At 47.3% G+C, this 25,692-nt stretch overlaps 1 protein-coding gene across 1 annotated transcript in view; it reads right to left on the bottom strand.

Moving 5' to 3' along the window:
* LOC144680831 (uncharacterized) overlaps positions 1 to 22,228 on the bottom strand; it is a 108,580-nt gene extending 86,352 nt beyond the window's left edge. Inside the window, exons 1-2 of the mRNA XM_078542262.1 lie at positions 22,118 to 22,228; positions 19,206 to 19,240 (exon numbers count right to left, since the gene is read on the bottom strand). Coding sequence (XP_078398388.1) covers positions 19,206 to 19,240; positions 22,118 to 22,183 — 101 coding nt within the window. The 5' untranslated portion in view covers positions 22,184 to 22,228. The remainder of the gene's footprint in view (positions 1 to 19,205; positions 19,241 to 22,117) is intronic.
* Positions 22,229 to 25,692: the final 3,464 nt, after the last annotated feature.

Below are 25,692 nucleotides of genomic sequence, written 5' to 3'. Positions count from 1 at the left end.
TATCAGAAGCTAAGCTAGTTTTGAAATGTTAAGTAGGTAAACATGGGTGAAGTTTTAGAATGTGAGATGTAAAGGGAACATTTGCATTTTTAAATAAACCAGACTAGCTTGAATTCAAAAGAGGGGGTGAAATGTTTCACCTAGCCAGGAGAAGTTAAGAAACAGTGGGCAGAATTTTTGGCTCATCGGGCAGGTGTGCACCTGACTGGAACGAGCATAAAATGACGTGCGATGACATCAGGTGAGCGCCCTGACGTCATTGCGCACTATTTTGGTCGGTGGCCGTGCGCAGGAGTTGCCAGCGCGCCCGCCAAAAATTAAACGGCCTATTCAGGTCCTTAATGAACTAATTAATTGAAATTTCTCGCTGCCTGTCCAACTGTTCAGTTGGCAGGTGGGCGAAAAGGCCATGCGGCCTTTGCATTTTTGGCGAAACCTCATCCATGGACGGGATGAGGTCTTGTCCAGTGATTTAAAAAAATAAAAACTTTTTGCACTCATATTTTACATGTCCCTGCTCATGTGACAGAGTCATGAGGGGATATGTTTTCAATATTTTAAAATTCCTTATTTTTAGTGATAAAAATCTTCAGCTCCCTGAGGCAGCTCTGTGCTTCAGGGAGCATTTACCGCACGCACCCACCACATGCACGAACTTCAGCGCCCGTGCTCCTCTCGCCCCCTACGCCGGCAGTGCTGCAGCGTGAGTTTCACGCTGGCTGGCCGTTAATTGGTCAGCCAGTGTGAAATCATGGTCGGGGCCCAATTGCAGGTGTCAGTCTGTTTCGCAGCCGCTCCCACTCGCCCCCGCCTGATGACCGGAAAATCCTGGCCAGTGTGTTTATTTTTCCAAAGATTACTGGTAAAATTGGTACTATGATTGATTTTCATTATTAGAGAGGTAAAGTCCCATGATGTAGTGAAACTATGGGAATTTGCATTTAAGGGGAAAATATGTATGAAGGAGAGATGGCTATGTGCAAGGGAAAACATTTTAAGATCTAACAAGAGTGAAAAGCCTCCAGTATCTAAGCCTCAAGTTGCTATCTACAAGAAAGCAAAGCTGAGAGAAACTCACTTTGAATTCGATTGTTCAGAGTATCTTGTTACTTTGCCTGGGTCTTTTAAAATATATGGGTAAATTTTTTCGCTTGGCGGGCGGGCGCGTGCCATGGGCGGGATGAGGTTTCCAAAAGCAAATAAAAATAAAACAACAACTTAAAATTTTTCATTAATAACATGTCCCTGCTCATGTGACAGAGTCACATGAGGGGACATGTTTCATTACATTTTTTTTTTCATATCGCTTCATCTCCCTGAGGCACGGAGCTGCCTCAGGGAGATTATGAAGCGCTGAGTGCTGCCACTTGCGTTTCATGCTGGGTGGGCCTTCATTGGCCAGCCAGCGTGGAATCACGGTCCAGTGCCAATCGTGGGCAGCAGTCGGCTTCCCGACTGCCCCCGCCTGACATGGGTGAAATTCTGCCCTATGTGTTTTACTGTTGCCTTAACGGAGGTGTAACTAGGAGTTAGATTAATCAGGGGAGCTACAGGTTATTATAGTAGTAATTTGTAAACCTGTGTATGTGCTTAAAATCATTTTTTTATTTAATAAAGGTTTAATTTAGTTTTGTAAGAAACCTATAAGACTTGGTGGTTTTATTACTACTGAATTCAAAGCACACATCTCGAAATATGTGCAAATTGCAAAACAGTTGTTTCAACTTTCCCTTTGGAATTTCAGCAGCTCAGCATTTACCATCAGCTATGCCATAGCAAAATTGGGGGCTCTTTGTGGAATATATTTGAAATTCCTGGATTGGTTTAGAGTTGGGTACGAGTACGAGATGCACTTTGAATTCAGGAGTTGGTGTGAGTTTTTTTTTGAAGTGGTAAAACTGCAATATGGCTTTGGCAGTTGGTAAGACTTGCCTAGGAGTTAAAGTTATAACTCTGGCTGGTTTATAAAGGGTAAATAAAGTTAAGTTAATGGAATTGGCGGATAAGTTACATTTGGGATTACCTGCAGGGGTAAGGAAATCAGGCATAATTGAAGGTATAGCACAGCATTTGAAATTGGAAGGAATACCTGAGAGACCGAGTTCTCCAAGGGGTGGTTCATTGGAATGGGCTCAAATTTAGTTGCAAATGAAAAAATTGGAACTAGAGGCAGCAGAAAAAGAAAAGGAAAGTGAAAGGGCATTCCAAAAGGAACAGGTAGAAAGGCAGGATAGAGAAAGAAAACAAGAAAGGGAATTAGAAATGGCGAGGTTAGAAAAGGAGAGAGAAAAAGAGAGACAGAGAATTCCAGCTTAAACTGCTGGCAGCTAAAAAAGAAACACCAGGTGAGGAAGGACTTATTTTTAGAACAGATCCCAGTGGAAAGATGTTTAAATTTGTTCAAGCTCTTCAAAGTTTGAGGAAAAAGATGTTGAAGCATTCTTTATTTCACTTGAGAAGGTAGCTAAACAGATTAAATGACCACAGGAAAACTGGACATTGCTGTTACAATCCAGGTTGGTGTGTAGAGCACATAAGGTTTGTGCTTCACTGTCAGAAGAAATGTTGGTGAACTATGATGTGGTAAAAAAAACGGCTATTTTGAGTGCATATGAGTTGGTTCCTGAGGGCATACCGGCAGAAATTTAGGAATATGAGAAAATAGCCTGGACAAACTTATATTAAGTTTGAGAGAGTAAAGCAAAGTAATTTTGACCGGTGCATACAGGCATTAAAGATTGAGACAACATGTACAGCTCTTAGAGAGGTAATTCTTTTGGAAGAATTTAAATATTCAATTCTTTCGGTATTGAGAACATATGTGGAGGAACAGAGGGTTGAAACGGTAAGACAAGCAGCAGAGATAGCTGATGATTGAGTTAGTTCCAGTTCTTTCTCGTCACCCTTTTAGATTAGAGAAGGACAGAAAGTGGGAAGGTGAAAGGAAGGTGGGTAGTCAGGGAAGAGGAGTAGGTGGAAATTCCCAGGAAGTTTTTTCTCAGGATAAAAAGGAAGGTGCTGAGGGTAGAGGTGACACTCGAAAACTGAGGTGTTTTCATTGGAATAAAGTTGGGCACACAGTGTCAGTGTGTTGGAAATTGCAGGGAAAATCTGTTGGAATTATAGCAGTGCAGGAAAGTACTGGAAGTAAAAGTACTGTGGGTTCTGAGGTTCAGGCACAGGAAAAACCAGTGGTTTGTGTACAGGTAAAACTGGAAGAATCGGTGATAGGTAAAGAAGTGTTTGCAATTTTCCCAAGAGAGTTCTGAGGAGCAGGTTGTAGAAATGTTTTAAGATTTTGTATGCAAAGGGAAAGTCTTTCCATGTGTACAGGGTGGAGTAGGATGTTAAAAGATGTTAAAATTTTAATCAATCCTTAATGTTGTAGGATAACGACACTTGTTCAGAGGGAGTATTGCAGGAACAGGTGATAATGAGTGGGGTTCATGGAGATGCTAAACCTATTCCCTTGTGGAAGGTAAATTTAAAGAGTAAATAGAAAAGAGTGATTGTTGGAGTAGTGGAAAAATTGTCCATTGTTCTGGTACCGAAACCGGATGGAACACAAAGTGTGTGTGTGGACTATCGAAAGGTGAATGTGATGACAAAAACAGATTCATATCCTAAACCACAGTTGGAAGATAGCATTGAGAATGTGGGATAGTCAAAATTTATCACAAAGATTGACTTGCTAAGAGGATATTGGCAAGTACCGGTATTGGAGAGAGCAAAGGAGATATCAGCTTTTGTGATGCCAGATGGACTAATTCAGTTTAAAGTCATGCCATTTGGTATGAAAAATGCACCTGCAATATTTCATAGACTGACAAAAAAGTAATTGCAGGTCTGAGCAATTGTGCCATTTATATTGACAACTTGATGGTTTTCAGTCAGACATGGGAGGAGAATTTATCACATCTGGAAGAATTATATGCTCGATTACAAGAAGCTAATTTGATGGTGAACTTGGCTAAAAGCGAATTTGCAAAAGCACAAGTTATGTATCTAGCCCATACCAATTGAAATGGTAAGGTGGCTCCAAGAGATGTGAATGTCAAGGCTATCGTGGATTTCACTGTGCCTACAACAAAACGAGAAGTTTTGAGATTTCTAGGCATGAGTGGGTTTTACTGGAAACTTGTACCAAATTTTAGCAGTGTGGTTGCTCCATTGGCTGAACTATTAAAAAGTAGCAAGAAGGACACAGGAGTGTCAGAAGGCATTTGATAGTTTGAAAACTGTATTAACTACGACACCATTTTTAGCAGTACCTAATTATGACTAGCAATTTAAGTTGGCTGTTGACGCAAGCAATATAGGCATTGGGGCTGTATTGTTATAAGATGATGACACTGGAATTGAGAAATTGATAGGATATTTTCCACAGAAGTTGAAGGTACAACAGAGAAGATATTCAACGATCAAAAAAGAGACTTTGGGGTTGGTGTTAGCACTGTAGCATTTTGAAATTTATGCTGCAAACAATTCGTCAGAAACAACTGTTTATACAGACCAGAATCCTTTAAAGTTTCTGGGCAAATTTCAAGACAGAAGTGCAAGGCTATTCAGATGGGGTTTATTACTGCAACCACTTAATCTACAGAATATACATGTGGCAAGAGGAGAAAATCTGATTGGCTGATGCATTTTGAAGGGTTTGAAGCTTAAAGGGAAAATTGGACATTTAAAACCTGGACACAGGAGTGGAATGATTTTTGTTGATATCAAAGATTTGTATATATATTACGTTAATGCATGTACCTGGTAATGTAATAGCGTATAGGGGGTAATGTAAGATGGGTTTAGAAAATGAAGCCGTCTTTTTAAATTATGACAGTTCATTTCTTTAATAAGATGGGGGAGTGGTAGGAAGATATAATAATTTTCATAGTGTTATTGAAATTTATTGTAGAGTATAATTGGGGTCACTGTCAATGTGTGTGTGTGCGTGTGCATGTGGGACTTAGTTGAATTAAAGGCAGCTGGTCTAAAGGGTTTGATGTATCAGAAGATAAGCTAGGTTTGGAATGTTAAGTAGGTAAACATGGGTGAAGTTTTAGAATGTGAGGTGTAAAGAGAGCATTTGCATTTTTAAACAAACCAGACTAACTTGAATTCAGAAGAGGGAGTGAAATGTTTCACCCAGCCAGGAGAAGATAAGAAACAGTGGGCAGAATATTGCCCTTGGTGGGTAGGCTCGGCAGGGGCAGGTGGGGGCAGTCGGGAAGCCAACCGCTGTCTGCAATCGAGAAGCTGACCGCCGCCCGCGAACGGGACCGGACTGCGAGTTCATGCTGGCGGTCTAATTAAGGCCGCCCAGCATGAAAAGCGAGTGGCAGCGCTAAGCGCTACTTGTGCCGGGGGTGGGGGGGGAGATGGGCGAGTGGGCCAAGCGCAAACTTCGTGCATGCACTTGAGTGAGCGCTTCATAACTTCCCCGAGGCGCTGAGCTGCCTCAGGGAGTTGAAGCGTTGTTAAAAAAAGAAAATATAAATGTAATAAAACATGTCACATGAGCAGGAACATGTTATAAATTCAATTTTAAAACTTCTATTTTATTTTTATTTTCTTTTGGAAACCTCATCCAAAAAAATGCAAAGGCCACTTGGCCTTTCCGCCTGCCTGCCAACTGTTAGGTTGGACGGGCAGCGAAAAATTTTAATTAATTGATTATTTAATGGCCTTAACAGGCCTTTTAGTTGTCAGCAGGTGCGCAGAGTTGGCAGCGAACTATCGCATGACTGCGCATTGACGTCGGCACGCTCAGCCGATGGCAATGTGCATCATTTCATGCTCGAACGGATCAAGCACGCGCCTGCCCGCCGAGCGAAAATTTCTGCCCAGTTTGTTTATTTTTCCCAAAGATTACTGGTAAAATTGGTACTATGGCAGAATTTTATTATTAGAGAGGTAAGGACCAAAGACAAAGGGTGGAATTTTCCCAAATTTGCACTTAGTGCGGTAACAGGTGGGCAATATGACGGTTCACCCGCCAATGGCGATGGCCAGTTTTCATACCATATCGTCCCGAGCCCACCACATTACTTATGCATTCCCAGGAAACACGCCGTTTCCATGGTGGGCGGGCTCTCATTCATCCGCCCACCATGATCCCGCTGTTGCATCATGCCGGCCGCCATTTTAAAAGGCAGCCACCAGCACAGCACTCATCGGCGCCTGTTCACCGCCGCTGCCCGGGAGACACGGCCAGCAAAGAAAAAGAGACCACAGCCCTCCGCTTCAACGACAGGTCCCTCGAGCGGCTGGAGGCCTGCCGGAATGTCCTGTACCCCCACTCTGGCCACAGGATGGGCACCAATGTGACCAATCCAGCTTGGAGGCGGTGGCAGTGGTGGTCAGTGCCAACGCCCTTCAGAAGAGGACAGCCAACCAGTGCCACAAGAGAATCAATGATCTCCTGCGTCCATCAGGTTAAGTCACTCTTCTCATCACTCTCAACTCACACATTTACAAACCCATCACACATCTACAGGGCCCTCACTCGCTGCCAGTTCAAGGGATATCATCAGTCACTCTCTCACGCTCACCGTCATTGTCCTCATCCCCTCCATGGGACCACACAGGCCAGGCATACATATCATCTGGCCTGGCAGGTGTCCTGCTCAAACTTTCTCCATCTCTATCCATCCAGGACAAAATGGCACACAAGAGAGAGAGAGGTCGCAGACCGATGGTGGAATGCCCAAAATCAAGGTCCTCATGGACTTTGAAAACAGAGCCATGCAGCTGGCTGGCCACGATCTGGACTGGTCCTGTGCTGACGGTGAGGTCGACGCTACTCTACCAAGTGAGGATCAGCAGTGCAACATCCATCAGACAATCATGCAGTGAATGATGTGTCCTGTTTCACAGGCCACTGCCATGCACTAATTATCTCTTCTTGCTTTCGCAGACACATCTGCTAAACAGCCGACAGAGTCCATGACCCAGAGCCTCCAATCAAGCTCTGAAGAAACTGCTGAAGAGGAATCTGGAGGCATCCTCCCTGAAGTCCCATCACAGTGTTCACCCACACCCTCCACCAGTGCAGAGACACCTCAGTGGGACCTAGCTGTGGAGTAGCCCCAGGATCACAATCTGGTGAGCATGTTGCACAGCAGGCTGCGGCAGGGTCTTCCAAGGTGTTCGACACTCGCAGGACTGCTGGAGGCCAGAACATTGCTGAGCCTGAGTCAGCTGAGCCTCTGGACTCGGTCATATCACAGTTGCTGGAGCTGCAAAGGCAAGCTCGGGAACATCAGGAAGGGATGTCCGCTACACTCCTCAGATTGCAAGGCACGATGGAGGAGTCCACCTGCCTTCAGGCTGAGGTGATAGCGCCGGGATGACAACGCACTGAGGTCAACACTGGTAGGGTGGCAGCCGCCATGGAGACCTTGCTCCAGGACTTCACTCCTGCACTGCTGCCAGGCTCAACCCCATTGCTGATGCCATATTTGGCCTCCAACAATGTGTACGCGAGAGGGGTGCTGGGCAGCTCGATCTCACTCCAGCTACCTCTGCTCCTCAAGGAGTCAGCCGAGAGCCCCCGGGCACACATAGGAAGGAGGATCAGCAGGTGGGCTCCCCGGGCCAATCCATCCAGGTGACTCCAAGTGTGTCCGGCCCTCTGCATTCTCTCCTCCTGTGACCTCAGCAGCTCCAGCTCCACAGGCCGAGAAGGGTGCCACTGCCACACAGCATGACCCCGAAAGCAGGCCGGGGCCCTCTAAGTCTCGGCCCTCCAGAGGACGCCCACCAAAGTTATCACAGACAGGGTGTCACATTCAGCAGGCTGCCTCCACCTCGTCTGTGGATGTCAGGGGAGCAACAAGATGTGCGTAGTGGCAGGGTTAGGAAAGTTAAGGAGAATTAGTTGCACAACCTGGGCACGGGTGTTAATCACTTGTACATACCGTCCACTATTCTCAATAAACTCCCAAGAATGTCTCGCTGCTTATGGCTCTATGGCTCCTTGTTCTGATGAGCAGTGTTCTTGTCACTCAGATTCAAAACCTTTCTGCAGAAGATAAAGGCAGGTGTCTCAGTCTAGGGCCTCTTCCCTGTGCTCTGTGCAGCCCTCAGACCGAAGTGATGGTCCGGCTTCACACTCCCTGGAAAAATTACCGATGCCTGCAATTTGGCTGTGCTTGTCATTGCTGCCAGAATGTAATGGGCAGGCACTACAGAGTACTCTCATTTTCTCGATGTGCTCTCAGCACCTTTAAGGAGGGGCTGGCCCCCGTGTCTTCAGCATCTATGACCACTGATCCTGTGCTACAGCTCCTGAAGGGCTCAGGTGTTGAAGGGAGACAAAGCATCAGATCCTTCTAAAGTTTCATGGCTGCGTCTCTATGAGATGGCCCTGATCATGCAGCGCAAGTGAGCTGCCCTCAGCCAGACAAGAGTCAGACATTCTCAGAGGCTATGTGAAGATTTATGGAGTGTCCTCACTGCATATTGTCATCATCCTCCTGCAATCGAATGACTATTAGCATCTCCACCGCGTCTCCATAACAGGAACATTCTCACAGAGAGTATTCACACTGAGATAAGCCAGACTGGAGTCAAACGTTCACAAATGCGATGTGAGGATCTATGGGGTCACCTCACTGCATGTTGTCATCACCCTCCATAAATCTAGCAGCTTTGAGGGTCTCCCAAGTGTGCCTGACTCATCTAGCCAGTGCAAGGGCCTCATCCCCGTCATCGTTGCCTTCGAGGATTTCCTCAGCCTCATCCCCGTCGGCAGCTTCCTCATCGGAGGAGGCGTGCAACTTGTCCATCTCCTCCTCAGCCAGCTCATCTCCTCGTTGGACCACCAGGTTGTAAAGGGCGCAGCAGATGACGACGATGCGTGACCACCTCTGCGGACTGTATAGCAGGGATCCACCAGACTGATCTAGGCACCGGAACCTCATCTGCAGCATCCCGATGGTCTGCTCCACCAAGTTGTGAGTTGCACCATGAGCCTCATTATACTGTTGCTCTGCTGCAGTCTGAGGCCGCTGCACGGGTGTCATCAGCCACAGCCTCTGCCCTTTGTCCCCAGGGAGACATCCCTGCAGCTTCTGTGGGCCCTGAAAGACTCCAGGGATCTGTGACCAACTGAGGATGTAGGCATTGTGCACATTCCCTGGAAACTGTGCGTACACCTTCAGGATACATATCTGGTGGTCGCATACCAGCTGCACATTCAGTGAGTGGAATCCCTTGCGGTTAATGTAGTCTACCATGTGTCGTGACAGAGACCTGAGCAACACGGCAACACTGGTTCTTAGTCACCTGCAGGAATGACAGGTGACATGCATAGACCCTGGGTATCACTAGGCGCCGACCAGCCACATCTCGCTGTTGCTAATGGACAGTGTGTGTGACAGCTCCAGCAGCCCCTTCTTCCTGAGGTTGCTGCTCCTGCCTTTGTGCGGCCAGGAGCCTCAATCGTCCTCTCCTCCATCTTCTTCGCTCTCTGTAACCCATCAGGTCACCAGGCTCCTGATGTGGCCCTCCTGAGGCATGAAAGAGAGAGAGAGAGACATGGTTAACATGTGTGTAGAGCACCTCCTCTTGCCCTGTGAGACGGCCCCTTAACGCTTCCTGGAGAGAGCTGGCCGCCCCTTTAATGGCCAAAGATGAATGCGCTGCATGGCTGTCCTGCCAGCCTGCAACATGGGGGTGTCTGCTCCTAACCGGGATGCTGAGATTGCAAGGAGCTGTAAGCGCCTCCAGCAGTGACTGCTACATGGCCAGCATTGGCGAGGAGATTGTACAATGTGTGCACTCCAACTGCTCCACAGTCCAGTAGTCGCAGACTCGCAGTCTGTGCCTGAGGGTGGGAGCAGGATGGGGTTGGGTAAAGTCTGGAGCACTTGGTGGCACTTTGGTGCCTCCGCATTGCTTGCATGGGTAGGCAGCCTAGGAGCCCACCCCCAATCATATCACTGTGGCTATGCCTGAGCTGTCTCAGTTGCAGAGGAATGGTCAGTTTATACAGGTGTCCCTACTGCATGGCCACTTCCCCGCCTACCGTTCCACCCACCTCGATTTCTTGTATGCGGGATCCAATGCTGGGCAGCAGTTATCCCCTCCCCTGACAACAGTCGCCTCCCAAGTTGGGCAGCAGTTTCCCCCAGGCAGCCCCTCCCCCCGACATCAGTCCCCTCCGAGGCAGGACAGCAGTTGCCCCCGGACACGCCAACGGCAACAGTCGCCTCCGAGGCTAGGCAGCAATTGCCCACAGACACCCACCAACAACAGTCGCCTCCGAGGCTAGGCAGCAGTTGCCCCCAGACACCCCACCAACAACAGTCGCCTCCGAGGCTGGGCAACAGTTGCCCCTGGACTCCCCGCCCCCCCCAACAACAGTCGCCTCTGTGGCTGAGCAGCAGTCGCCCCCGGACAACATCCCCCCCACCCCCACACAACAGTCACCTCCGTGCAGGGCAGCACTTCACCCCAGACCCCCCCCACCGAGGCCTGCAAAGCAACAGGTGACCCTGGCGAGCACTGCAGAATGATGCTGTTCACTCACCTAAGTTCCCCCTAAGTGCACGTCACTTGTGTGCTATTGTGAAACACGTCGACGTCCTTTCCTGCCAATGTGGACAAGCGATCCGGCAAGGTTCCAAAAGCCTGGCAGGAATCTGCCTTCCCGTCATCGTGAAACCAATTGCGCCATATTGTCTGCTCACGCCACCTATCATGCCCACTGCCAGTGGACACAGAAAATTCTGCTCAGAGTGAAACTATGGGAATTTGCATTTAAAGCAGAAAATATGTATAAAGGAGAGAAGGCTGTGTGCAAGAGAAGGCATTTTAAGATCTAACAAGTGTGAAAAGCCTCTAGCATCTATTCCTCAAGCTACTGTCTACAAGGAACCAAAGCTGAGAGAAACTCACTTTGAATTCAACTGTTCAAGGTATGGTGTAACTTTGCCTGGGTCTTTTAAAATCTGTGTTTTTTACTGTTGCCTTAACAGAGGTGTAACTGGGAGTTAGATTAATCAGGGGAGCTAGAAGTTATTATAGTAGTAACTTGTAAACCTATGTATGTGCTTAAAATTATTTTTAAAAATGTAATAAAGTTTTACTTTAGTTTTGTAAACCTATGTGACTTGATGGCCCTATTACTACTGAATTCAAAGCATAAATCTTGAAATATATACAAATTGCAAAACAGTTGTGGCAGTTGTTTCAACTTTCCCTTTGGGATTTGAGCAGCTCAGCATTTACCATCAGCTGTGCCATAACAGTGCCGCATCAAAGGTTATTGTGAAAAATAAAAGCTCATGATAAAGGGGGTAACAAATTGTCATGTATAGAAGATTGACTAACTAACAGGAAACAGAGGGTAGGCAAATTGGATCTTTTTCTGGTTGGTAAGATGTAATGAGTGGTGTGCCACAGGGATCAGTGCTGGAGCCTCAACTTTTTTACAATTGATATAAATGACTTGCATGAAGAGACCGAAGGTATGGTTGCTGAATTTGCTAATGACACAAAAAGAGGTAGGATAGTAAGATGTGAAGAGGACACAAGGAGGCTACAAAGGGATATACATAGATGAGTGGGCAAAAACCTGGCATATGGAGTACAATGTGGGAAAATGTGAAATTGTCCATGTTGGCAGGAAGAATAAAAAAGCACATTATCTAAATGGTGTGAGATTGCAGAGTTCTGAGAAGCAGAGAACTCTAGGGGGCCTGACGCATGAATTACAAAAGGCTAATATGCAGGTACTGCAAGTAATTAGGAAAGCTAATGGAATGTTATCATTTATTGCAAGGGGAATTAAAACACAAGTAGGGAGGTTATTCTTCTTTAGTGACAGCACATCTGGAGTACTTTGTACAGTATTGGTCTCCTTATTTAATGAAGGATGTAAATGCATTGGAAGAAGTTCAGAGGTTTACCAAACTAATACCTGGATTAGGTGGGTTGTCTTTTGAGGAAAGATTGGACAGACTAGGCTTGTATCTGCTGGAGTTTAGAAGAGTAAGAGGCGATTTGATTGAAACATAAAATCCTGAGGGGTCTTGGTAGGAGAGGATGTTTCCTCTTGTGGGAGAACCTAGTACTAGGAGCCACTGATTAAAAATAAGGGGTCACCCATTTAGGACAGAGATGAGGAGAAATGTTTTTCTCTCAGAGGGTTGAATGTCTTTGGAACTATCTTCCTCAAAAGGCGGTGGGAGCAGAATCTTTGAATATTTTTAAGGCAGACGTATATAGATTCTTGATAAACAAGGGGGTGAAAGGTTATCAGGGATAGGCAGGAATATGGTGTTGAGGTTACAATCAGAAGAGATGATCTCATTGAATGGCAGAGCAGTCTCGAACGGCCGAGTGGCCTATTCCTGCTCCTAATTCCTATGTTCATAAAACATTTTGGTGAGGGACGACATATTAGTGTTCTTCTAGAAATTCTGAAATAAATTTTAAACAAAATAAGATGCATCCAAACTATGTAAAAACAAGAGAAGTATTAAAAATAAAGTCAACTGGATCTGAGGTTACATGGATATAAAATTGATCAAGAGAAAATGCAGGATTTTTTTTCTGCTATGGTGTGAAAGTTGCAAGGCAAATGTACAGAAAGGATTGTACTTGCCCACATCACCCCCTGTGACTTTTTGAGATTTCCTGAGCATTCCTAGTAGTGTACAGCTGAGCCACCTGCTCCTGCTTATTTGCGTTTTGTAGGATGTGATTGCACAAGAAAGAGTGCAGAGGAGCTTTACCAGGATGTTGCCTGGACTGGAGAGTTTTAGTTATGAAGAGAGATTGGATAGACTAGGGTTATTTTCCTTGGAGCAAAGGAGATTGAGGGGGCACATGATTGAGGTGTATAAAATTATAAAGGGCACAGATAGGGTGGACAGGAACTTTTCCTCTTGGTGGAGGCATCAATAACCAGGGGGCATAGATTTAAGGTAAGAGGCAGGAGGTTTAGAGGGGATGTGAGGAATAATTTTTTCACCCAGAGGGTGGGGGGAATCTGGAACTCACTGCCTGAAAGGGTGGTGGAGGCAGAAACCCTCATAACATTTAAGAAGTATTTGGATGGGCACTTGCGATGCCTTGGCATACAAGGCTATGGGCCTAATGCTGGAAAACGGGATTAGAATAGTTAGGTACTTGTTTGACCGGCGCAGACTCGATGGGCTGAAGGGCCTTTTTCTGTGCTCTAGACCTCTATGAATCTAATTCACCCAGTGTAGCCAACACAAACTGACTCTCTAAATCCCCTGCACTTAGTGATCCTGTGCTCGTGCTTGTAAACTATGGAGGACGTTATGCTGATTGCAGTGAGCTACTAGCTAGTTGGGTAATACTGGACTCTGCAGCTCTTCACTGAGGATGCTGAAAGAAACACAAGAAAAAAATGCTGCAATAGTGGATGAAAGCACCCAGTGAAATAGACGTTAGCAAGCTAAAGTACATCATGGTGGATTGTTATATGTGTGAACAAATAAAGGGTAGATAGTAGTAACCAGCTGTAAGGTTTGAGGACTCCAGCTTCATAGTCCGTTAGGTCTCTATGGATTCAGCCTCCACCTTTTCAGCATGGCCAATTATACTAACTGAGGCAATCTTCAAATTCTGGTCCACTCTTCCCTGTAATGCAACACTTTGTCCTACAGAGGAGTGCTGAGATGTTGGAATTTTGATAGATAAATGACAGCCAAATGATCAACCTGCATCCATCTTATGTGTTTAAACATTCACCATGTAGAATAGTTTTACACTAAAGTTGGTTAGTGGAGTTCATTCTTTCAAATGGTTATGCAATAGAATTTCCAATTTTTAATGGCTGTGATAAAGTGTACCCAATCAAGCAGCTTGGATATTTCTTCGGTGAAGAAAGTGCCCTGGAATATCAAATGTAACCTTTCATTGTTGCACTTCATCCACAAACAAGCACCATCAAAATATGATCTGTATTTCTCCTTTTGTGCATGAGCAAATAAATTTCCTTTAAAAGCAATTGCAATCTTTCCAGCTGCATGCTCCTCGCTTCCTTTCTCCCCTGCTGACAGTGAGCTCTGTAGATAGACCCAATGTAGGCCAGAAATCTTTAAGGATAACCTCAGATAATTCTGCAAGACCGGCCTGGTCTGTTTGTGACAATATTACATTCAGTGCTTAGAGATTCCATCACTTTAGTGCCAAGCTTGGAAAATTTACATGATACATTTTTATGTAAACAAGAAAGAAAAATGAACTTAAAAATTCTATCAAATTAATTCAAGTTCTGAACATTACATAATCTGTGATTTGCTTTCCTTAAAACCTCTTTTCCCTACTTGTCTACTATCAATTACACAAAGCAGGCTCAGATTGAGGTGAAAGATATATACACTGAAATGCGCATCTCCTGCTTCTCAGTATGCCTGCAAAACTCACCTTGTAAAAGATTAGCATACAATAATGATCTGTGCTACAGACAGATTATATTTTAGTTTGTTTACTCATGTGATTGATCAATTACTCATTTCTTTAGGCTGATTCTTGCTATGGTAACCACATTAACGGCAATAACTTACATGAGATTTGAACCACTGGGGGGCAGACAAGGCTTGGCCTGGTGAAATAAAGCAAGAATGATGGAGATCGAAAAGCAGATTTATGAGAAGCACATATAATAGATATCAATAGACGCTAATAACAAACTGAGAGACAGTTTGAAAGCAGGATTTGCAGGGATTAAGCAATATGAACTATAGTCTGGAGGGATATTAAAGCAATTGTTGTGATGAATGGTGTGCTAACAAAAACGTAAGAAAGCGTAAGAGGAATATATGAAATCATTCTCAAAAATTTGGAAATGTTTGACTATTTTGTATATCAAAAGAAAAATATACTAATTTATTTTTAGCTTCTTTTATAAAATGGTAAACTGCAGAATATAATGGCACCAAAATTTCTTGGGCTTTCATCGGACACCTGTCGTAAATGTGCCAGAATGCACTGGAAAATTGCAGGCACCTTGTTGTGTCAGGTCCCGACAGTTTCTGAGATTTTCTGGTTGGCCAGAACTAAAGATTTCTCCTTACAAGGTGAATGACACAGAGATTCTCTACGTCAGAAATTCCTACTTGCTAGCTCAGTTAAGATGTGGCATAGGACAGGAGACCAGTCGGCCAAATTAAGATGATATCTAGCTCAGGCACAATGGGGAAATGGCCTCTGTGCTGTAACCATGTAATGATAATGGCCTGAAAATGGGTTGAAGTCGGTCCCACTGAGGGATCCAGGCCACATCAGTGGTCTAGACTTCTAAAGGCTGGGGAATTTGGATCATCCCCTTTCCATTGTGCTTTGACTGAGAACATGGGCCAAACATTCCATTGCTGGGTGCAATGGATATTTGTGCTAATAAGATGCAGGAAATCTTTTCTTCAATAATGGATATGCTCAATGCATAAATACATACGTACATCTTCCCCGTCCACTGTCCCTTTACATAAATTTACGAGGCTCCTGTTTGCTTTAGGTGGAAGATTCAACCATCTTCAAAACCCTGTTTTGACAGGAAAGGCTTGGGAACTTAGGGGGTAAAGGAAGCAGCTTGTTTTGAACTACTCTCCTGCCCATATCCGCCCAGCAGATAGGGTTAAAATTTACCCCTCTCTGTGCCTGTTTCTTACCACTGTCCATTGGTGCCAATGTGAAGTCTGCATTCTTTATCCTAGCTTCATGCTTCTCCCAAGTGTTAGTTGAGGCCCAAGTGTCAGTGCATGACTATCAGATGACTGGCTTTTGTATTAGTAGAGAAGCCTCATGACAGCCAAATCCCAAAATGGACATTCTGCAGATTATATTTCTTACCTGGCTACATAGGCAAACTGGCTCTGAGCCCTTTCCACAGCCTGTGGTATTTGAGGTGGCTGGCTAGTATGGGAGTGTGCATGTAATGCCATCCTGAGGAGCAGCATTATTTATTCCCATTTCTGCCATGTTAATAGTATTGGGGCTGTCTCTGAATGGCAACTGATCTGTAAGAAAGCCCTTTAGTACTCAGTTGAAGGACCTCTGCAGATTTCACCATATGTTTCAAGATGTACTGCAGTGCAGTGAAGTCATGTAAATGAGTATTGCATGTGTAGATAATCCTCCAGACTTAGCATTTGTAGCACATTGCCTGATACAGCCCTCAGTTGAGGGTCTACAAGCATCCTTTTTACACAAGTAGTGCCCACAACATCTGGAACCCTAGGTTTTTCAGCCAAGGGGCAATATTTACTCAAGTTCGACCGTCAAATGCTTCTCCTCACTCGTGCTTTGTATTTTACCAAGTGCACTCTTTTTTAGTTCACACTGGTTGCATTGGGGTTGACATCTGAGTTGATTTTTGGGTGGTACAGAGTGAGTGATAGTGTACGGCCAGATGCAATGAGTATTGGTTCTTTCTAGGACACATCTAGAGGAAGAGAAGGTATAATGAGTCACTTAGAGGAGTTCATTGGCCTTGATTTTAAACGCCAACCCCATACCATACTCTTCTCCACCCAGCTCACCTCTGGCAGACAGGAAATTATCAGACAATGGAGTTACGATTAGTTGAATAGATTTTCTCATCTATAAATATCTTGTGAGCTGTAACATACAGCTCATCAATGCGTTTCATATTTATAGGCATAATTTTGTAGCATACATGCTCTGACCATCTACTATGCACAAATTTGAAGGTATGGTACCACACATTGTTTAGTAGAACAGCTGGCTCATCTGAGTTCCCAAAAAAACAAACAGCTACAGTAAGACAGAGTACTGTTATTTTAGAATTACATTATGTCTCAATCTCATCATAACAACATACATTTACTTGGCACCTGTATGCAGGAAAAAGTCCAAAGTGCCTCAGAGGCATAAGGAAAATAGACACCAAGCTCAAAGAACATGGTATCACATCTGCATAGGTAGGTTTTAAGGAGGGCCTAAAGGGAAGTTGAAGATGTAAAGAAGGAATTCCAGAATAAGTGGCCAATGATGGTGTGAAAGAATATGTGAGATGTAGAAGAGGCTGGAGTTCGCAATAGGGTAGGGGTAGGGGGTTGCAGGGGAGGCTTTGGAGGAGGTTATAGAGGGATTTAAACATAAGGTTGAGAATTTTAATTTTGTTATTTTGGAGGACAAGGAAGGAGCCAGTGGGGTAAGGGGCCAGGAATGCATGTAGAATATGGGTAACAGAGCTTCGAACGAACTGAAGTTTACAGAGAGTCAATGGTAGGAGGCTGGCTAGAAAGGCATTAGAGTAATGCAGTCTGGAGGTGACAAAGAAAAATGTATAAAGGTTTCAAAAGAAGATGGTCTGAAGTAGGAGTAAAGGCATGCAATGTTACAAAGGTGGATGTAAGTGGTATTTGCGATGATCAAAATTGGGGGCAGCCCCTGCAGAAGATCCAGGTCCTTGTTTTATTTTCTGTTTCTGTTTTTATTTTGTAATCCTGCCTTTTAAATGTACTATTTGATTTGCAATATTTGCTTTCTCTTTAAAGTTGCCTTGAATTAATTTCTATTACATTTATTTTTCGCAATGTCCCAATTTTTGCATAACTGTTTTCCTTATTGTGCCTAGTTTTTCTAGTTGTTATTTACTTTTTTGTTGTTTTTATTAATCCCTTCTATTTTACTTCAAAGTTCTTTTAATTTTGCCATATTTTCAAATTTTTTTCTTTTACAGAATTTCTATTAAAAAATAGATGGAAAATCAGACAATAAATTAAGCAACATAGGCCCAGATCTTCCAGTCTCCAGATCATCAGAGACTGGACATACCACGGAAGATGCACTACAGGATCCCTTGGAAGTCCCAAGGCATTGAATCTGTGGGAATTGCCCGGGAAGTTTGAATTTCCGATGGGAAATTCCCCTGCTCCCCAAGACCTCCTGAAAAAGTCTCCAGCTCTGAGTTATAGTGGGAGACTTCAGACGGTTTCACCTTACTCACCTGGATAACTACCCAGGAAATGTTGACAGTCTAACTCATGGGTAATTAGACAACTGACCCCCCTCGCCCCCAGCAATCATTCACAAGGAACCCCCGATTCATCCCAATCCACCTGACCCCGATAACCGTCCTGACCCCGTCTCCTCCATGACACCACAACTCCAACCCGACCTGACTAGCCCCATCATCCAATTTCCCCCGACCTAACTCCCTCCTGACCTGACCCAACCCTGCAATCTGACCCCTCCCCCCACCAACTCATCCTGACGAGACCAGACTACCCACTTGACCCACCTTCCCACTCACCCTCCTGCCACCCTACCCACCTGGCACTCTATCTACCTGCCACCTCACCCACCTGCCAACCTACAATCTCACCCAGCAACCCCTGCCACCTCACCCTTATGTCATCCGATCCACCTACTACCCTACTCAGCTTCCGCTCTGCTACCCTACCCCCTTACCTCACTACCCTATGCCTTTACCAACTTATCTCGCCCACCCTAATTTGTTACACACTTATCCTCTCTCTGTAGCTTTTCAAAGAAGCTTTGAGACATTTAAACTCTTTACTTACCAGAATACATCAGCTAGTGCTGTAAAAAGAGACGTGACTTCTGCATGGATTCCCTTCGTTAATGTCTTTGAGGTTTCCTGCACTGACCGAGTTCTGCAGGATCCTCCATTGGAAGATTGGCGAGAAAAATTGGAGGAAGGTAAATGGGTACTTTTTTTTGTCTGATCATCGTCAGAAATAGATGTTCTGATCCTGATCAGAAGATTTGGGCCAATGGTTGAGGGAATTCAATTGGAGTTTTCCTTCTTAATGTTGCTATAGCATCATGATGGAGTTAAAGTTGACAAAAAAGCAATGCAGTTCACCTCCAATGGAGTCACTTGGTTTTCTTCATAAGACACAAGATGCAAAAGTAGTTCATATATTCAAAGAAACAGCAAAATAATATTGTTTTACCAGGTTACAAAATTTACAACATAGAGAATTGACATTGACATACAGTAGTGAACGGATAAATGGCTAAAGCGATAATTATGTAATTTTGACTAAGGTTCATGAGCTCAAATCATAGAAATTGACACCAAAATGTTGTATCTGTACTGGTGCTAGCGCGTCATCAGAAGGTATACTTTAATCACATTTCCCTACTGGTAAGGAATCATAAAAAGTACAGCACAGAAAAATGAGCATATGCAACATAAAATACAAAGCAGCATTATAAATAAATTTTCTTACCGATGGATTTCCATTGTTGTCAAAAATGTTAGCTCCTGCAGAAATATAAAAACGATGATTAACACATAGCATTTTTCTTCTAGGCATTCTCAGTTATCAGCGGCTTGAAGAATATTCTCCAGCCAATAATACAAAGCTTGCTGTCTATTGCACTGATACGTAACAGGTAGTCAATCTTGTTTTATCTGGCATGAAGGCATCAGCCCTTTTCCACATCCACTGTGACTTGTTAATCAAGCCTAATGAAGTGGGCATATGACAGCTTGTTAAGGCTCCAGAGGTTGTTCAAATAAGATAGCCTCACTGCAACATGAGTGCGGTGCATAAGGTAGGTGGGAAGAGTATATTTTTCCTGGGTATTCCTCTCCTCGATATGAAATAATCTTCATACATCTATACTTTGCAGATTTTCAACAGCCAATTCTGGAGTGAGATCATTGCCAGGGAAAATAGTGGTGCTCCATATGCAGCCAGCAGCCTTTCATCATCTGCTGGTGTCCTATATTCCAACCTGAGTCCCAAGTAACTCAGCATCAAATTACATGAATGAGCTGATCTGCATTATGCAGTGGCGGTGGTGGTGTTCCCACACATCTGCTGCCCTTGTCCTTGTGTCTCAGCTACCTCCCCTTTCATCGTGATCTAGGCAGCAGCACCACCCTTGATAAGGACAGATGTAAAGTACTCATTTTTTGCGTGAAGGTGTCTGTACACCAACAGGTTCAAAGATGGGCTACAGTAAGGTTGAAATCAAGGCCTGCTTCGGTGCTTGGCACGAATCAACAATGAGTAGAAGTGTGAGAGAAACACTCGTGGGTTGTACAGTTGGCCATTTACTTGGTATCAGGTCCTCTTACATTACATTCCTAACACAACCCCAGCAGAACCCCCCCACCCCCTTCCTCAAAGGCACCTCTTCCTTCCTCGAAACCCACCAGCTCCCTCCCCATTTCCTTGACACCCCCGTTCCTCGACACCCTCCCTCCACCCACCCACCCCTTCCTCAACATCCTCCTTCCTCGATAAACATTCTGGCAACCGACCTTCCTCGATACTCCAACTTCCCCAACAACCCACCCCCAGATTCCCCTACTTCCACAAATGCCCCATCCCCTCCTCCTCCTCAAAGCCCAGCCCCTCCTCCACACCCCACCCCTCCCGTTCCCGGCCGCTTCTCCTCCCCCACAAATCCCCTGCCCCCTCCTCCTCCTCCAGAAACCCCTGGCCCCTCCTCCTCCTCCACAAACCCCTGTCGCGAGCCCCTCCTCCTACTCCATAAAACCCCCATCACCATCCCCTCCTCGAACAACCCCCGCCCCCTCTTCCACCACAAACCCCCGACACTCCTCCCCCTCGACCAACACCAACCCAGTGACCAAACCCCACGAGCCACCCCCCTCCTTGATGACCAGCCACCCCCTCCTCGATGACCAGCCACCCCCCCGCCCACCCGCCCCCTCTTCGATGACCAGCCCCCCCCGCCCGCCCCTCGATGACCAGCCCCCCCCGCCCCCTCCTCGATGACCAGCCCCCCCCGCCCGCCCCCTCCTCGATGACCAGCCCCCCCCGCCCGCCCCCTCCTCGATGACCAGCCCTCCCCGCCCGCCCCCTCCTCGATGACCAGCCTCCCCGCCCGCCCGCCCCCTCCTCGATGACCAGCCCCCCCGCCCCCTCCTCGATGACCAACCCCCCCCGCCCCCTCCCCGATGACCAGCCCCCCCCGCCCGCCCCCTCCTCGATGACCAGCCCCCCCCGCCCCCTCCCCGATGACCAGCCCCCCCCGCCCGCCCCCTCCTCGATGACCAGGCCCCCCCCGCCCCCTCCTTGATGACCAGCCCCCCCCGCCCGCCCCCTCCTCGATGACCAGCAGCCCCCCCGCCCGCCCGCCCCCTCCTCGATGACCAGCCCCCCCCCGCCCGCCCGCCCCCTCCTCGATGACCAGCCCCCCCCCCGCCCGCCCGCCCCCTCCTCGATGACCAGCCCCCCCCCCGCCCGCCCGCCCCCTCCTCGATGACCAGTCCCCCCCCCCGCCCGCCCGCCTGCCCCCTCCTCGATGACCAGCCCCCACCCTGCCCGCCTGCCCCCTCCTCGATGACCAGCCCCCCCCCCGCCCGCCCGCCTGCCCCCTCCTCGATGACCAGCCCCCCACCGCCCGCCCGCCCCCTCCTCGATGGCCAGCCCCCCCCCACCCGCCCGCCCCCTCCTCGATGGCCAGCCCCCCCCCACCCGCCCGCCCCCTCCTCGATGGCCAGCCCCCCCCCACCCGCCCGCCCCCTCCTCGATGGCCAGCCCCCCCCCACCCGCCCGCCCCCTCCTCGATGGCCAGCCCCCCCCCCACCCGCCCGCCCCCTCCTCGATGGCCAGCCCCCCCCCCACCCGCCCGCCCCCTCCTCGATGGCCAGCCCCCCCCCCACCCGCCCGCCCCCTCCTCGATGGCCAGCCCCCCCCCCACCCGCCCGCCCCCTCCTCGATGGCCAGCCCCCCCCCCACCCGCCCGCCCCCTCCTCGATGGCCAGCCCCCCCCCCACCCGCCCGCCCCCTCCCCACCCGCCCGCCCCCTCCTCGATGGCCCACCCCCCTTCCTCGATGGCCCACCCCCCTTCCTCGATGGCCCACCCCCCTTCCTCGATGGCCCACCCCCCTTCCTCGATGGCCCACCCCCCTCCTTGACCAGCCATTACCCCCTCCTCCTTCTCCTCGATTACCAACTCCTCCATAAACACACACCCGGGCCCCTCCTCCTTCTCAACCAGCCCAGCCACCCAACCGACCTCTTCATTGCCCCCCGCCCAACTTCCAGCCCAGCCCACGGCACGCTCCATATCCTTCCCCCCCCCTCCCCCCCACTCTCTCTCTCTCTCTCTCTTTCTCTCTCCCCAGCCCAACCGATAAACTCCTTCATTGAAGGTGACCTGGTAATCCCAGAGCTCCTCGGTGCTCATGGGGTTCTCTACGTGTGATCTATGAGCCTGGCCCATGGCTACCTCCCCTTCCGTTAACCTTGAAATCTCAGCCCGACTCCAGGTGGCCCATTGCGCGCGCGCACCCGCGCGCTCCTCCCAACCCCGCACGTAAGCGATCCCCTCCCCCACCCCGCGCGCGCCCACTCCCCCCCCGCCGCGCGCGCCCACTCCCCCCCACGCCGCGCGCGCCCACTCCCCCCGACGCCGCGCGCGCCCACTACCCCCCCCCCACCCCGCGCAACCCCGCCCCCCCCGCTCTTTACTCAGGTTCTTCTTTCAACACCCCACTGGGAAATATTAAAGTCTGATCACTAACTGGTCCAAAGGAATGGAACAGTGTTTCTTTCTGTTCAAATAATGTGTCGTGGTCCAACAAAAGCTTTTGGTCCATCACCAACAGGATAGGTGTCACAACTTCAGAACATAGTGAGGACAACTCTTGGTTCTTCCCTTGAACAAGGCCTGGCACAAATCCTGGGTCTGTGGCCAACCTCACTGGGGATCCAGAACAAAAACAAAAATGCCTGGAAAAACTCAGCAGGTCTGGCAGCATCTTCGGACTCGAAACGTTAACTGTATCCCTCTCCGCAGATGCCGTCAGACCTGCTGAGTTTTTCCAGGTATTTTCTTTTTTGTTCTAGATTTCCAGCATCCACAGCATTTTGCTTTTATCACACTGGGGATCGCTTGGGCTCACCAAACATTGGAAAACCAGACAGGCTAGAGTACATAGATGTAAAGGAATTTACCTGCTTTTCCTCTATTTACTCCATTCCTACATACCTCATTTTTTGATATTCGCTGCCCCCAGATGATCTAGTGCACCCGGGCACTGATCCAAGAAACTCTTATTGATCTTAAAGCTCCAGGAAAGTCCATAAAAGAGTATTGTTAACCACAAATCCAGCTCAATTCATATGTATGTTTCATAATTTCAATACTCACATATTAATTAAAGCACATTATCTGCTTATAAGAAAATGTTTTGATAATGTTGCCCAATAGCCAAAAGACAATAACTACGCATGTTATTTCATTTTTGAAAGTAGTTAACTGTTTCCTTGGATGAAATGATAGCAATTTGAATGATTATGGGTTTTTACATTAAAACGTTGTCACCTTAAAAACATCAGCATATTGTGATAGTACTTACAGACATTTAAATAACATAAGAATTACCATTATGGATTTGGTAACAGGAATGAAGTAGCTAGATCATTGCTACTTCCAATAATTTGAAATCCAGACTCAGTACTACAGCTAGTTATTTGATTTATAATCTCTCTGGTGCCAAGGGCAAAATCTTGCTGTGGTCTCGGGGGTCTTCTCTGCAAGCTGGAGAGCTTTGGGAAGACCCACCAAACCACACACCAATCAGGCAGTGCAAGGCCACCAGCAGGCCCTGAATCAAGACCCTTGGGGCAGAAATCTTACCCTGAGAGCTGCCAGGCAATAAACTCTTGCACTCAGCAGCTCCACTGGGAGGCCGTGGCTGCTGCTGGAAGGACAGGCAATGGAATCCCAAGATTGCGGAGCAACCCAGACTACAAGTAAGTTATCCAAAACAAAAGCAGAATTACCTGGAAAAACTCAGCAGGTCTGGCAGCATCGGCGGAGAAGAAAAGAGTTGACGTTTCGAGTCCTCATGACTCTTCAACAGAAGTTATATTGGGGCAGGGGTGAGGTGGCAGTTTGCAGGATGGAGGTCGTGGGGAGAGATTGTATGGGGGTTGGCGGCAAGGGCAAGGGGGTTTGCTCTCAGTGCCCAGCCCCTTTTCCCAATGTCCAATCCCTCAATCAGGCACTGAGTGCCTTTGATCTAATACACCCCCTCAACCATTCTGGAGGTGACAAACTGGCTGCACAGTTTCACCTGTCGTGCACTCTGTGCAGCGACAGATCCGCCCGCCACTGGGTTAATACCAGCAGTGGTGGGATGTGGCCCTTAAGTAGTCATTAATTGGCCACTAAAGGACCTCAAATGGCGGTGGGGCGGGAAGGTTGGCAATGGGACTTCCTGCCCAGAACTTAATTCGGGTGGAGGCAGAAAGATGGCAAGATTCAGGTACATTACCTCTCCACCTATGTAAATGCCTTCCCTGCCTTCAAGCTCGCCACCAGTGCGAGCAGAAGATTCTGCTCCATGTTATAATTTATAGACCATTCCAGCACTTCAGTTAATGCCATCAGTGCTTCCAATTCCCAAATTAAATCTTCTATTTCTCCAGTTTTCAAATATTTTTTCTCAAATACTTAAAAATTTTGAATAAAATCTTCAGGTACAGAATGATGTGCAAATTATGAGTCAAAGATTGTTGGAAGATGTGTGTAGTTCAGTAGAGTTCATGAAGAGATTCTGAGTCTTGTATAGTTTAACAGTAAGTGTATATTAACTACCAGTAACTATATACATATATAGGGTGGAATCATCCCCTCCCACTATAAGTTCTGTGGCAGGAGCAGAAAGTTGGAGTGACTCCCGCTGAGGAACGGAGCAGGCTGTTATGTGCAATCGTGCGCTCCCCGCCTCATTATCCATGCATGCACATAGTTCGTGTCGAGTCTCATCATGGGGCAGGTAGGAAGTAGAGTGCCCTGTCATGATGTCCTGGAGCCATAATTGAAAGGCACCCGGACAGGCCTTCACTAAGAGGAAGAAGGATGAGCAGGAGAAGGCAACAAGCCTGCTTCAGTGACGCATCCCTGGAGCACCTCCTCGAGGCAATACAGGAAAGACAGGATATCCTCTTCCCCAAGAATAGCCTCAGGAGGCTATCCCAGCTGACCCCTGTGGCTGTGCTATTTAAGGAACCTTGGTGGATTCCTGCAATGCATCTTGTAGATGATACACACTGTGTGTCAGTGGTGGAGGGAGTGATTGTTTGTGGATGAGGTGCCAATCAAGCGGACAGCTTTGTCCTGGATGGTGTCAAGCCGTTGGAGCTGCATTCATCCAGGCAAGTGGAGAGTATACCATCACACTCCTGACTTGTGCCTTGTAGATGGTGGACAGGCTCTGGGAAGTCAGGAGGTGATTACTCGCTGCAGAATTCCTAGCCTCTGACCTGCTCTTGTTGCCACCGTATTTATATGGCTAGTCCAGTTCAGTTTCTGATCAATGGTAACCCCCAGGATGTTAATAGTGGGGGATTCAGCGATGATAGTGCTATTGAATACCAAGGGGTGGAGGTTAGATTCCCTCTTGTTGGAGATGGTCATTACCTGGTACTTGTGTGATGCAAATGTTACTTGCCACTTGTCAGCCCAAGCCTGGATATTGTCCAAGGCTTGCTGCATTTGGACATGGACTACTTCTGTATCTGAGGAGTCGTGAAGGGTGCTGAACATTATGCAATCATCAGTGAACATCCCCATTTCTGAACTTATGACAGAAGGAAGGTCATTGATAAAGCAGCTAAAGATGGTTGAGCCTAGGACACAACCCTGTGGAACTCCTGCAGTGATGTCCTGGAACTGAGATGACTGACCGCCAACAAACACAACCATCTTCCTTTGTGATAGGT

This window comes from Cetorhinus maximus, chromosome 5 (genome assembly GCF_964194155.1).
Source record: "Cetorhinus maximus chromosome 5, sCetMax3.hap1.1, whole genome shotgun sequence".
Lineage (NCBI taxonomy): Eukaryota > Metazoa > Chordata > Chondrichthyes > Lamniformes > Cetorhinidae > Cetorhinus > Cetorhinus maximus.
This window is presented reverse-complemented; position numbering and strand designations above follow the sequence as displayed.